Source organism: Biomphalaria glabrata, chromosome 8, assembly GCF_947242115.1.
Source record: "Biomphalaria glabrata chromosome 8, xgBioGlab47.1, whole genome shotgun sequence".
Lineage (NCBI taxonomy): Eukaryota > Metazoa > Mollusca > Gastropoda > Planorbidae > Biomphalaria > Biomphalaria glabrata.
Window position 1 is genome coordinate 30,988,791 of NC_074718.1, and position 12,547 is coordinate 31,001,337.

Sequence of the window (12,547 nt, forward strand, 5' to 3'; positions counted from 1 at the left end):
AGTTTAGTTTGTTTAACTCGTGAAGTGCACCTGAGTACAAGAAAGAAAATCACTTGCTATACAGTATCCTTTCCTCTTGACGACGTGCCTTGAAGTTGTAGCTTAACGATTGTAGTCAGGAAGATTTACAGTAAATACATTTGAAATTATGATCATTATATATATTTCTATAGAACATTTTTTCCCAAAGTGGGGTACGCGTATCTCCAGGGGCAACGGGAGGAGTTTGAAGGGGTACACATTAACTATACTTCTCTTTCTCATTGATGCCCAAACTTTTGTTAACATTCATGTATACTTTTATCAACGTTTTTTTTTCGTTTATTATTTTTGATAATTATTATTTTCTGGGTGGGGGAGGGGGTACTCAGAGTCACGAAAATTATTTAAGGGGTACGCATAAGTTTAAACTTTGGGAAACCCTGGTGTATAAGTATTGTGGATAGCACTTGATAGAATCTTGGTCGTAAGATATAATAAATTCTATATTTATGATTATTTCATTGGTTTATTAGTTAAAAGTAGAGTGACATCCCTTGAGATATTATTAGTGTTGTCAGGCCCGAGGTTCGAGTCCAAGCTTATAAGTACTTCAGAAGTCAGTTTCATAGTTGTGTATAGTTAATACTTTACTATTTGATGCCGTTGTCTACACTTACAGTTATTATGATTGTTTCATTAAATGTATACTTCTGTTATTAATTGATCGTCCAGGGTATCTGGAATTATTGAAAGAAGAACGTTTATCTATTTAAATCCAAACCAATAATCAGTGAAAAGAATCGTTTTCTATTAGTGAGTAAAAGAAATCATGACATGCCCAGACTTCATCTACAGCTCTAATTAAAAAGGTGTACTTTTGTCCGCGTGATTTCCCCAAGCTGTGACGCCATACAAATAGTTTTAGCCACACCATTTAGCTATTCGAGGAAAGAGGATGTGACGTAACGACAACATCAAAAGTACTACCGGCAGTTTATAAGGTAAATAAGGGCAAATCAAGTTCAATCACTCGAGTCTCAATTCAACTCAACGATTAAAAATACTTTTTTTCCCATGTGACAAGTGAATAATAAATGTATTTGCTTCGTTCTAGCAAGAGTAATGATTTCCCTTTTCTTTGACTCCATTCCTAATATAGATGCAAAGACTTCACTTGAGTACTAAATATTTTGTTTTTGCGGCCGCTACCAAACGTCATTATCATATTATGTTTTCTTGTATTGAACAGCGTATTAGACAACAACATAATGCACCTTACATCTGTTTTAACGTATTTATAATGTTGTGTATAAATTACATTGCATTGTTCCAGAAACAACTGTCACGTTGGTTTATTGGGCTTATCAAACTACAAACATATTTAACCGTGACCTGATCTGGTCACCATGACTTCTTCAGATGTTATCTCTTCAATTCGTTGACCAGAGGGAAAGCTCGGAATTGTACTCTCTAACCCCTCCGTCGGTCAGTAGTCGAGCAAAACAACGTCCCACAATTCATTACAAATTCCGCTCCAAACCAGGAGATTTATAGTGCAATGTTTTTCTATAGAGTGATCTACGTTCACCTATCCTCGGACAGAATGATACCCCGAAAAGTCAATCGATACATTTATGGACTACTGATGTATTACAATGAATTGACAGAAAGTTCGAAATACTAAATGCTTCAAATACTTATGGTTGTAATCAGTGCTTTTTTTTGTAAATAAATTAGGTGCCGGTACTCAATGATGGATGGCCTAACTTTTAACTACAAATAAATTTATAATAAACGTTAAAATACTAATAAACAAGAAAATTATTATTTTTTCCCCACATTGAAAAAGGTGCCGGTACGCCGTACTTGTGCGTACCGGCACAAAAAAAAAGCACTGTTTGTAATGAAAGGTCTGTGACACTTTTGAACTTATCTTTTTCAAAACTCTAGACTTTTCAAAGTCTAGATGTCTAACTTCTCGCCCCTCTATCCTTTGTTTATTAAATGTTCGACTTTATGAATATTTAATATGTATTTATGCAAATGTATGCACGTTCTTCTTGCCTTCTCCAGCTCCGCGACCCTGGAGATGACGGACAGTATTTCCAACATGGGTCATCTGGTACCTCATATTATTACATCGTTACTGGTCATCTGGTTCTTTGTGTTTTTGTTGTCTGCAATCGGACCCCGGATGCTGGGGAAAGTGAGTACATGAATTGTTTATTAGTGACCTCGAGTTGAACTTTTCACGACCTTTTATGCAAAAATGTCACCATAGCTGGCTACTCGTTTTATGGAGAAGAGAATGACATGGCTATATCTTTAGCCATATCCTTAGCCGTATCTTTAGCCATATCTTTAGCTGTATCTTTTGCTAATTAATAAACCGATGAACATAATGGTAGAAACAATGTCTCTGTATAAGAACTATCTCTAGTTGTTTCTATTAGTGCTTTATTTTAATAGACTCAATACAATGTACCAGTGAGCGAAACGTGCGCCCGGGGCAAAATACTTTATTGGCGCCCCCTGCCCCCATTTACCATAAACATATATAGGCGCCTCTGTGTGTGTGCCGCCCCCCTGAGGGTAGCACCCGGGCATCATGCCTTCCCTTGCCCCCCACCCCCTCATTACGCCTCTGCATTGTACACTGCGTGGTCCTACAGTATACTTGTATATACATTGGCTATTTAAATATCTCTTTTCTCCCAAAGAATTGCAGAGTTATTACTTTAATACTATTATAGTTTTACTCATAAAACTGCCAAAAGCTATCTGATATATCATACATTCATTTCATTTTCCGAAAAAACTTAACGAAAGAGAAACAGATTCTATTGCCGGGTACTGCATCCAAGTTAGGTCTGATATTTTATTGCTAGTCTACTTTGTTAGCATCTATCGACCTCAATCTCTCTCTCTCTCTCTCTTTCTTCATCCTTACATCTTTCTATATGTTGTTTTGTTAAGCATCTCAAATACGATATATGCGTTTCATGTTCGTGTATAAAGGAAATGTTCTTATTAAGTTAGTCAATCTATAGCATGAAATCTGATTTGGTAACCTGGTCATGTGGTATACACCCTGGACTGTGGTTCAGTCGCCTTAATGGTTCTGGGTTCATATCCTTTCCACTGCCATCCCCCGTCGTCATTCGGGAGCTTTTGGACTAGGAAGTAGATTATCTTCTGAAGAGAAATATAAAACATGTAAAACATTCTATATTTTAACCCCAACAGGTGTGCATGAAAACATTTTGTTGTCTGTAGTTGGCTTTTATTAAATAAGAAAGGCCGCGGAGCACACACTTTTGAAACCCAAAGGAAAACCCTTATTGAAGACAAGCGCAAAAGACGGAAAGAAAACTTAGAAACAGACCGCCGGCGGACAACGGCTTTGTCTGCACGAGATGCCGAAATATATGCTGGTCACAGCTGGGTTTGTGTAGTCATGTGAAACACTGCACTCCTCTTTTATATTCGGAATTTGAAGACATTGCCATTCTTTTATTTTATCTCTCTTTGTTTGTTTCTTTGTTTCAGATTGCACTCTCTTTTACTGCTGTTCCATCCGTCCTTATAATCATCTTGTTAATCGCTGCAAGCACCATGTCAGGCTCTGTGCTAGGGATACAGGCCTTTCTAAGTCCCAAATGGCACAACTTGTCAACAATTAAGGTATTTTGAGACTTATACATTACTTGTGTTATAAATACTATATTAAAACAAAGGTTTGTCAAAATTGAACAGAAACAAATAATAATAGAATTCACCAACTAAATGTGTTAGAAAATTGTTGCTGAATTGTTGTAAATGTTTAAATTTATTTTTAGTATAGTCCATTAACAGTATTTCTTATTAACCTCAATGGAAACAATGTTTTTGGACCTTTATTTATTGCATCTTTATACATTTTACATGAGTTACATTTATGTACTTGTATGTATTGAATAATTAGAATAAATTCACTCAGACTTGAACGTGACAGATATGTCAATATATGACTTTCTCCTGGAATGTTTACTTCAGGACATATTGCCTCCCTCTCTTACATTCCAATGATCGAAGAGCTGATCGATACAATTAACGAATGCTTACTTTACTCTCGGAAATCCGTTCATTAACTTTTGGTTTTTGAAGATATGGACACAGTGACCTCAAACAATGAAGGTCAGGAGACCGCAAGAGACAAAGTCCTTTAGGTGCAAATCTCATTGGATTTATTTTAGTCTAGGTATTAACAGTAAACTAATGGAGTAACTGTCTGTCGCCGGACTTGAAAATTGTCTTCCGATTAACTTGATGGCCATAATGTTAACATTTCACGAATCATTTCATTAATAAATCGACTCCTTTAGATTGGATGAACTACAAAATCTAACATATAATAGTTTAAAAAATCTTTTAGGAAAAAGGAACCCGCTTACAATGAATTGAGAATTCTCGCACTTGGGTTCACGGAACAAAATATTTATTGGCACTGACTTTCACTACTACCTGAAACGCACACAAAAACTGTGGGTGCAACACAAGATGTCAGTATCAGTCTTAGGTAATGTCTTTGATGGGAGATAGATGAGATCCTATGGTTCACGCAGTTGCTGTAGGTGAATATAGATATTTACTGAGCATTGTTTTCATGTTATTCTTCCGTTACATTGACCCGTCTCTAAATCACATGGAAACAAAGTGCCTCTTAGTACTTTATATAGTGACATAGTCACAAGCCAAGCACTATGAATAGGCAGATACTAGACATAATATACATAATATAATCATCGTTATTAAAGTCAGAATATCTATAAAGGAATAATTACAAGGATGGATTCCTTGTTGACAACTAGCCTCTAAGATAAACTATTATCATATCTGATGACATTCTTTAGTTTATGTTTAATACAGTCTATTGTTTAGAGTTAGCTAACGGTAATGAAGAATGATATTTTTTTTTAATTTTTAAAACTTAGATCTAGTTATCGACTATGTTTTGAGAACACTAGGGGAGACTTTCACGACCAACTATACAATGTCAAGGTCGCCAAATTGACCGTTACTGATGTCAAGGTCGCCAAATTGACCGTTACTGATGTCAAGCTAATAAAAAAAAACGTAATGAGCTTTAAATAATTTATCAATGCGCATCAGGTGATCTTCGTATCCAATCTTCGTATCTAATCTTCTTTAGCACTCTAGTTTTTTGCCTATTTGTTTTTGAATAGAACATGAGTTATAGAATAAATATCTTATGCTTCCTTCATGTTGAAAGTCTGTATGCTACAAACACAAGCTTTGGAACATTTGATTCTGCAGTGCTTAAAAATTCGCAAACATTACCCTATACCTTTAAAAAACAGAGTTTACCAAGACTTCATTGTGCACACCGGAGACACCAACAAGCTAGCTATTTATAGATTTTCCGCCATGTATGAAAATCTCCCATAGTATGTTTAAGAGAGATAATTTGTTCTTTAGCGACAGATGTAGTATGTTAGTGTGTTCTAGCTGGCGCTTGGGTTCAGAGGACGAGAAGGAGGGGCGAGTTTTTGCACATTTCACATTTCTTCTTTAATTCAGCCATCTGCACCTAAACCCACTCATCTTAGCTCTTTAACTCAACCCTCTCATCTCAACCTACTCATCTTAGCCCACTCAACTCAACCCTCTCAGCTCAACCCACTCATCTTGGCTTTTTAACTAAACCATCTCATCTCAACCAACTCATTTTAGCCCACTCAACTCAACCCTCTCAGCTCAACCCACTCAACTCAACCCTCTCAGCTCAACCCACTCATCTTAGCTCTTGAACTCAACCCTCTCAGCTCAACCCACTCAACTCAACCCTCTCAGCTCAATTCACTTAACTTAGCCCTCTCAACTCAACCCTCTAAGCTCAACCCACTCAACTCAACCCACTCAACTCAACCCTCTCAGCTCAACCCACTCATCTTAGCCCACTCAACTCAACCCTCTCAGCTCAACCCACTCAACTTAACCCTCTCAGCTCAACCCACTCATCTTAGCCCACTCAACTCAACCCTCTCAGCTCAACCCACTCAACTTAACCCTCTCAGCTCAACCCACTCATCTTAGCCCACTCAACTCAACCCTCTCAGCTCAACCCACTCAACTTAACCCTCTCAGCTCAACCCACTCATCTTAGCCCACTCAACTCAACCCTCTCAGCTCAACCAAATCATTTTAGCCCACTCAACTCCACCCTCTCATCTCAACCCACTCATCTTAACTATTTATGGACATTTTCTGTTTAAAACAGAAACAATCAAATAAACACTGTTCAATATTAATTCTTATATACTGTTTGCTTAGATTAGTTCCATAATTCTGCTTTATGTATGTATTTACTTTGCTTTTAGTATTAAATTTACATCTGCAACTAAAGAACTAACTATCTCTTCCAAACATTCTATTAGATAAACGGCGGAAAAATAGTTTCTACTAAAATCAACATGTCTTGTTTTACTAGTGTAAAATTATTCAAGTGTCTATGTAGTTTTAGGCAAAGTTATCGAATTTCTGTTATGACTGCTTCAGATTTAATCGATCGATAAACATTCAACTGGTAGAGCTGGGTTTAACGTGTTCAAATATTTTTTTTAAAGTACTCAATACTGACAACCAAACATTGCCTCGAGCACTAGTTTGTTTTTCTTGCCAGTGTCAAACGAAAGTAGCCTATAAGCTTGGTGCCATGTTGGCATTGATGTATCTCACCACGCACTCACGCACTCACTAAATATCTATGTGACTATGTGAGGGCGTCAGTGCAGTAGGTGGTTACATGGGCGTAGCCGTTCTCACGCGCCTGTGGTGATGACAAGAGACTTGTGACATTTGATCAACATCAATTAAAAGAGAAATGATTACACATCATTTTTACTAGAGAACATCTAAATATCTCTTTTGAAGTTTGTACAATTTTTTTTATATAGAGACCCTTTGACATTTTGAATTGATTTGATGAATTTAGTTTTTAACACATTAGCCGATTGAAAGCTTACAATAGGGTACATTTACTATTCTGTAAATAGCGTTGCATTATTATGTATAAAGAATTATTGAAACTTCACTATTAATAAGTAAATATGTGGCTCATTCGGTCTCGACCGAGAATTTCTCCTCTTTGTATAAGGACCGACTATGTTAGGACTGAGTTTGCCGTTAACTTAAACACATATTGTGGTTGATTGTATAATATGAAACAACGTGTGTAGTGGACATCCTTTCATATGACTGTCAGCTTGTTTGCTTGTATCAGCGACAGTTTCATTACCGCCCCGCTCTAACTCTACGCTAGTCCATGTGACATTATTTCCACTACTGAGCTTGAGTGGAAAGACAGTTGTTTCCTTTTCATACGAGTAGGGCTTAATTATTTTCTTCTTCTTCTGTAATTTATAAGATAAGAGGACTCTCTGGCTTGAGTCTTGCTCCGATCTTGTGAACATTATGTATAGCTTTAAAATGCAATGTAGATAGGCTAAAGCTAGAGTCACAAGCGAAATAATACTACCTTGAAATTCTTGAACATTTTTTAAAATAAAAACTTTTATAAACACACGTCCTTTTGTGCTTCAGTCTCAGACTTTCACAAAGTTTCATCAGCCTTTCACTGCCGCTATTTATAACCGAAGTTTCTTGTGGTTACATCAGAACGCATCCAGCCAGTATGAGCACACACAAACATCCACTAACAATATCATTGCTACACTTGTTAAACTGCTTTGAATTCATTCGGGCCGCAGACAGAATGACAGATTGATGTCCACCTTTTTGTTTTCATTATTGTATTACAGGTTATAGTGGGGTAGTACAGCAAGTCAAAGACGAATGACTTTCTTGACAATATAAACAATGTAGACAACATAAGAACATATATATAACGGCATAGATATATTCAATAATAATTACACATGGAAATAAAGAAAGTTCTTGTCTGTTGGTCTAATGAACAGAAATCCACTTGAATGTTCAAAATAATTAGAACTCTTTGAAATGCTCCGAGAGTTACTATCACCACTCGGCTCAACCAATCAATACATGCTGTACGATGCCTAATCTGGGTCTCCAGAGTTTTTGCTAATCGGAAGATTGATTGCCTGTTTCTGTATGCGTAGTATTACTCTTGACTTACAGATCAAGACAAAATACAATAAAGTCAATCAACAGGCGTAGATCAAGTAGGAATATTTTTTTTTCAGAAAGGCAACGGTGTAGTCTCAGTAACTATAACAAAAGAGGCTGCTCCTATGGAAGTCTAGCCGCGTCTGTTTATCGAAACTACAATCTCCTCTTCTTATCTTATAAAATACAGACGTTACTTCCAAAAAAGAAGATGATTACGTCCTACGCATTATGCATCTAGTGTCTTGCTTTGAAGTAATATCGTCACAATAGCGCGTTGACCAGCAGTCACCTAAAGTGCGTCTCTACATTGCTGCTGATACACAGGCCACTGCTTTAGGCGTAAAGCCTATGTTTTAATTAGGAGCTAAAACTCTAAATGAGATCTAAGCTTTTGAAGACTGTATTCCCAAATATAAAAGTAGTTTCAAAGTCTAAGCGAAAAAGTTATCCTTTTAATTTTTCTAGTGTCAAAAAGTTTCATTTAGCTTTGACTAGTATTCTATATCGACAGCTTTTAAACGATGCATACAGATCTATACTTTGAACTTCTGTAAATATATTCTTGTCGTTGGTTACCAATACTCGTGCAATAGTTACTCTCGACTTAGTGCTGAGTGATGTTGACGTCGTAGTGGTTCTACATTGTGAGACCCACTGCCTTTTGACCAAATTTCCAGGAATTCAATTCTGATTTAGAATAACATATATTTTAATAACGCTGATTTTATTTGTTGAATAAAGAGGCACGTAGAATGACTCCAATAAGATGACATGATATAGAAAAATGGATTAAATAAATTAACATTGAAGACGTTGAATTAAAACCCGATTAACTTTACTGCAAAGCTCTTACCTCCCCTTAAGTGTATGTGTATTCTCTTTCTGTATGTAGTACTAGAACTCTATAGAATCTGAGGGAATAAACTCTTTATTAGCTAACTTCTAAGCTTTTTTAAACTTTCGTGGTAGGGACAAGTTGAAACGAGATGACAGTACTGGCATTATTTATGGTCGAAACTACTCGGAACGATGTTTAAGTAGAGACCAGAGGTGGGTGGAGAAGTCACGTGATGCAGTCGGTTGCCAGATTGAATTGCAATATGATAATGACACTTAAACAACTTCCGTTGCTATTGTCAACAAACTATGTGTGAATTACTTACTGTAAATAACTATAACGAAGACGAAATGATTCTACAAACGTATTGATGTATAAAGGTTAGTTGATCTAAACATCATTTATGTCAAACGCATTCAAAGAACCTTGCTTCCACCGTAACGAGTCAGGAAAGAAAGATCTATTTCTAAATCTTAATTTTGTTTTCGTGAGCTCTTGTCGAATAGGAAGCCAGAAAAATGTTACATCCTGTTGAATGGACGAGAAAATGATGCGCTCCTTTCAGGGACTTGTTTGTTTTATGTAGATCTCTGTCCGACCTAAGTGCACATCAGAGACCCATAAACACACATCGTCTCGACTTTAACGTGGCCCCTGTCCTGACGCTGTCTTTGCCTTTTCGTGAAGCTAAATTTAGAATAATGACGCATGTGTGTGTGTGTACTTTCAGCCCTGGATTGATGCTTTTGATCTTGTTCTGTCCAGCCTGGCTTGCGGCACTGGAGTTCTGGTCACGCTGTCAGGACAATGTCCTTTCCAGGGCAATACGTTTAGGTAATGCATAAATGTATGGTCAACATTAATTGAAATGTATGGTCAACTTTTATTGAAATGTATGGTCAACTTTTATTGAAATGTATGGTCAACTTTTATTGGAATGAAGTTAAGCAAATCATTTAAACATATAGGGATCCTCCCCAACAAGTAAAATATATGTTACGCCACTGCGTATAACATTTGGTCTAAATCTCTTTCAAACATAATAACGTTCGGGTGATATATTATAAGATAAGAAGATGAAATAATACCCATTATAGAAAGAGAGAAGGAAAGAGAAAGAAACACTGCCGTTTCATTTCATTGTAACAGATATAATAATTCACGGGTGAAAAATACATTAGGGGGAATCGTTAAAATGTGGCCTGTTTATGGAAAGTTTTTAAAAAAATTGGATGTTCCGGCCATAGTAATCAATATAAATCTTCAAAAAAAAAATCAATGGGCATATCCGGTGCTTACTTAATGGTGGCATTTAGTTCAAAATAAACATTGTTAAATTGCATGTATTTTTTCCATAAATTTCAAGTGTACTTTCATAAGAGAACAAATCTTTTTTTTTCTGACTAAATTACACATATCCATGATTACAAGTTGTTATCTGTTGATATCATATCCTTATATCTTGCTATCCTATTATCCTGCTCTCCTGTTGTGGATATCTCGTCTAGGAATGAAGTTGAATGACATCAACAAAAAGCTCACAGCAAGCAAACAACTTTATTATTATGTCTGAAGAGTTTGTCTGACTTTGACTCCTGGGAAAATCCAACTCACTTAATACGATTTCCTTGTCATAATAACAGTTGTGTCAGAAATACTGAAATTTTTGGAATTGATAAACAGTTACCATGCATGGTTTTTGTTTTGTTCATATATTGTTAATGTATTTTGTCCCAGACTTTAAATAACACGTCTTTTTTTAACAGACACTATTAAGTAAGGGAGACGACCATATACAATATTTTTAACACATTGATGCAAACGGTTTTAGAGTTTTTGTCCAAAAAAAAGTAATTTCATTGCTAAAGTAAAACAAAAAAGAGGAAAAATGTAATTAGTGGAACATAATTTAAAACAACAATTAATAAGTAGTATTTCATATTATCGCGTGAACTGCAGCGCCACTCTGTGGCCCAGAAACATTGAATTAAAGGAAATAGCGTTGATGTTGTTTTTTAAGATATTATATTTTTACATTTTTTATTTTTCTTTGACTGAGAGATTGGCCTTTTACAAAACAATTAGATCAATTAGATAATCATTATATAATATCAATATATGTCCTTTGCCGTTGATAGAATTTCATTCTGATATTCTATCTGAAAATATTGAAACCTTCGTTTTTACCTGCCTGGGTTGACCACTTCGGGGGCCGATTTTGAGCTTTTGTTTTCACACAAACTGTCTTTGTAACCTTGTTTTTTTTTTGTGTTTTTTTTTTGTTTGTTTGGTATTTTAGTTTGGCGATTGACATTTTGAAGCATTTCATGAATTCTAAACATAAAATCTAAATAAACTATTTAACCTCAGTTGCTAATGATACATTGAACTTTGGTGACATTGAGGTAACAATTCCATTGCACTAAAACTAACGTTATACCCTTTGGTATAAATATTTGGTCAGCCCCTCCCTCCCCTCCAACCTTTGTTGAACGGTCTGGCAGCTTGTTAGGATTGAACTATCGTATCTTTCTTTAATTCTCACTCCGGGACTTGGATGCCAGTGCTTTGAATGCGTTGGTTCCAGTGGCGTTGCTAGGGTAGGGGAAGGGGGGATCAAATTTGAAAATCTCCCCGGTCTCCACTTATGAGGGGGCCGCAATTGAGTATCCAAAATTTGTTTTTTACATTAAATATTACGCCATTATCTCATGTCATGATGTCGCATGTCAAAATGCAGGGGCCCCTGAAGGGCTCGAGACCCCTGAGCCCCTAAATTCACATCTACACCACTGGTTGGTTCCAAGGTTCCTGCTGTAATCCACTGAAAACAATATGTATACATACCAAGATGTGTTTTCAGTAAGCGGTTCCTTTTTTTTTTTTTATTATGCGGTGAAAGCTAAAGTTATAAAATAAGGTATTGAAGTGTTTATACTTTCATTATTAGATTCTTGGAAATAGGTCTTTCTTACTCAAGAGATATTCTGAAATAGTTAAAAAATAATATTTAAAATATTAAAATACTCTATAATAAAAAAATGTCCTTGTTATGAAAGAGTACTCTCTAATTGGGTTTATTGATTTCGATGTTTATTTTTAGACTATTGTATTAGGTTGTGTTGTCAGTTACACTTCACCTATCTGATAGTAGTGATTTTTATTAAACTGTCCAGGAATGCCATGATCATGACTGGGGTGTCACTAGCAATGACCATTGTATCAGGATGTCTGTTGTTGTCGCTGGTCGGCGTGGAGTCAAAGCTGCTGGGTGTGAGGGTGGAGACCCTACCAAGATTTAGTAAGTTTTTATAGTCTACAAATAGTTTTTGTACAATTAGACATAAGCCCCCACCCCCGCCTAACAAACAAAAAAAAAAAAAGAAAGTCCAACTTTGGAATAAAGGGATTGTGATGTGGACCTAAACCATTTAGCTCCTCAAGTCTACAAAGTTAAGGATTGATTTTGATAGTTTTTTATTTTTATTTTATCTTGGAATCTATAGCATACTAAGAGCGCTTAGTTCGAATCTCTTTAGTAGATATGTGGAAATAGTGGTAGGGCCTATCTAGGAG

General features: G+C 36.1%; 1 protein-coding gene across 9 annotated transcripts in view; it reads left to right on the forward strand.

Annotated features, from left to right (window-relative positions):
• LOC106067429 (uncharacterized) overlaps nt 1–12,547 on the forward strand; it is a 184,378-nt gene that overhangs the window by 144,856 nt on the left and 26,975 nt on the right. For all 9 annotated transcript variants that reach the window (XM_056038000.1, XM_056037999.1, XM_056038001.1 and 6 more), the window contains 4 exons: nt 2,056–2,188; nt 3,532–3,666; nt 9,702–9,805; nt 12,148–12,272. In XM_056038000.1, the coding sequence (XP_055893975.1) occupies nt 2,056–2,188; nt 3,532–3,666; nt 9,702–9,805; nt 12,148–12,272 (497 nt within the window). The remainder of the gene's footprint in view (nt 1–2,055; nt 2,189–3,531; nt 3,667–9,701; nt 9,806–12,147; nt 12,273–12,547) is intronic.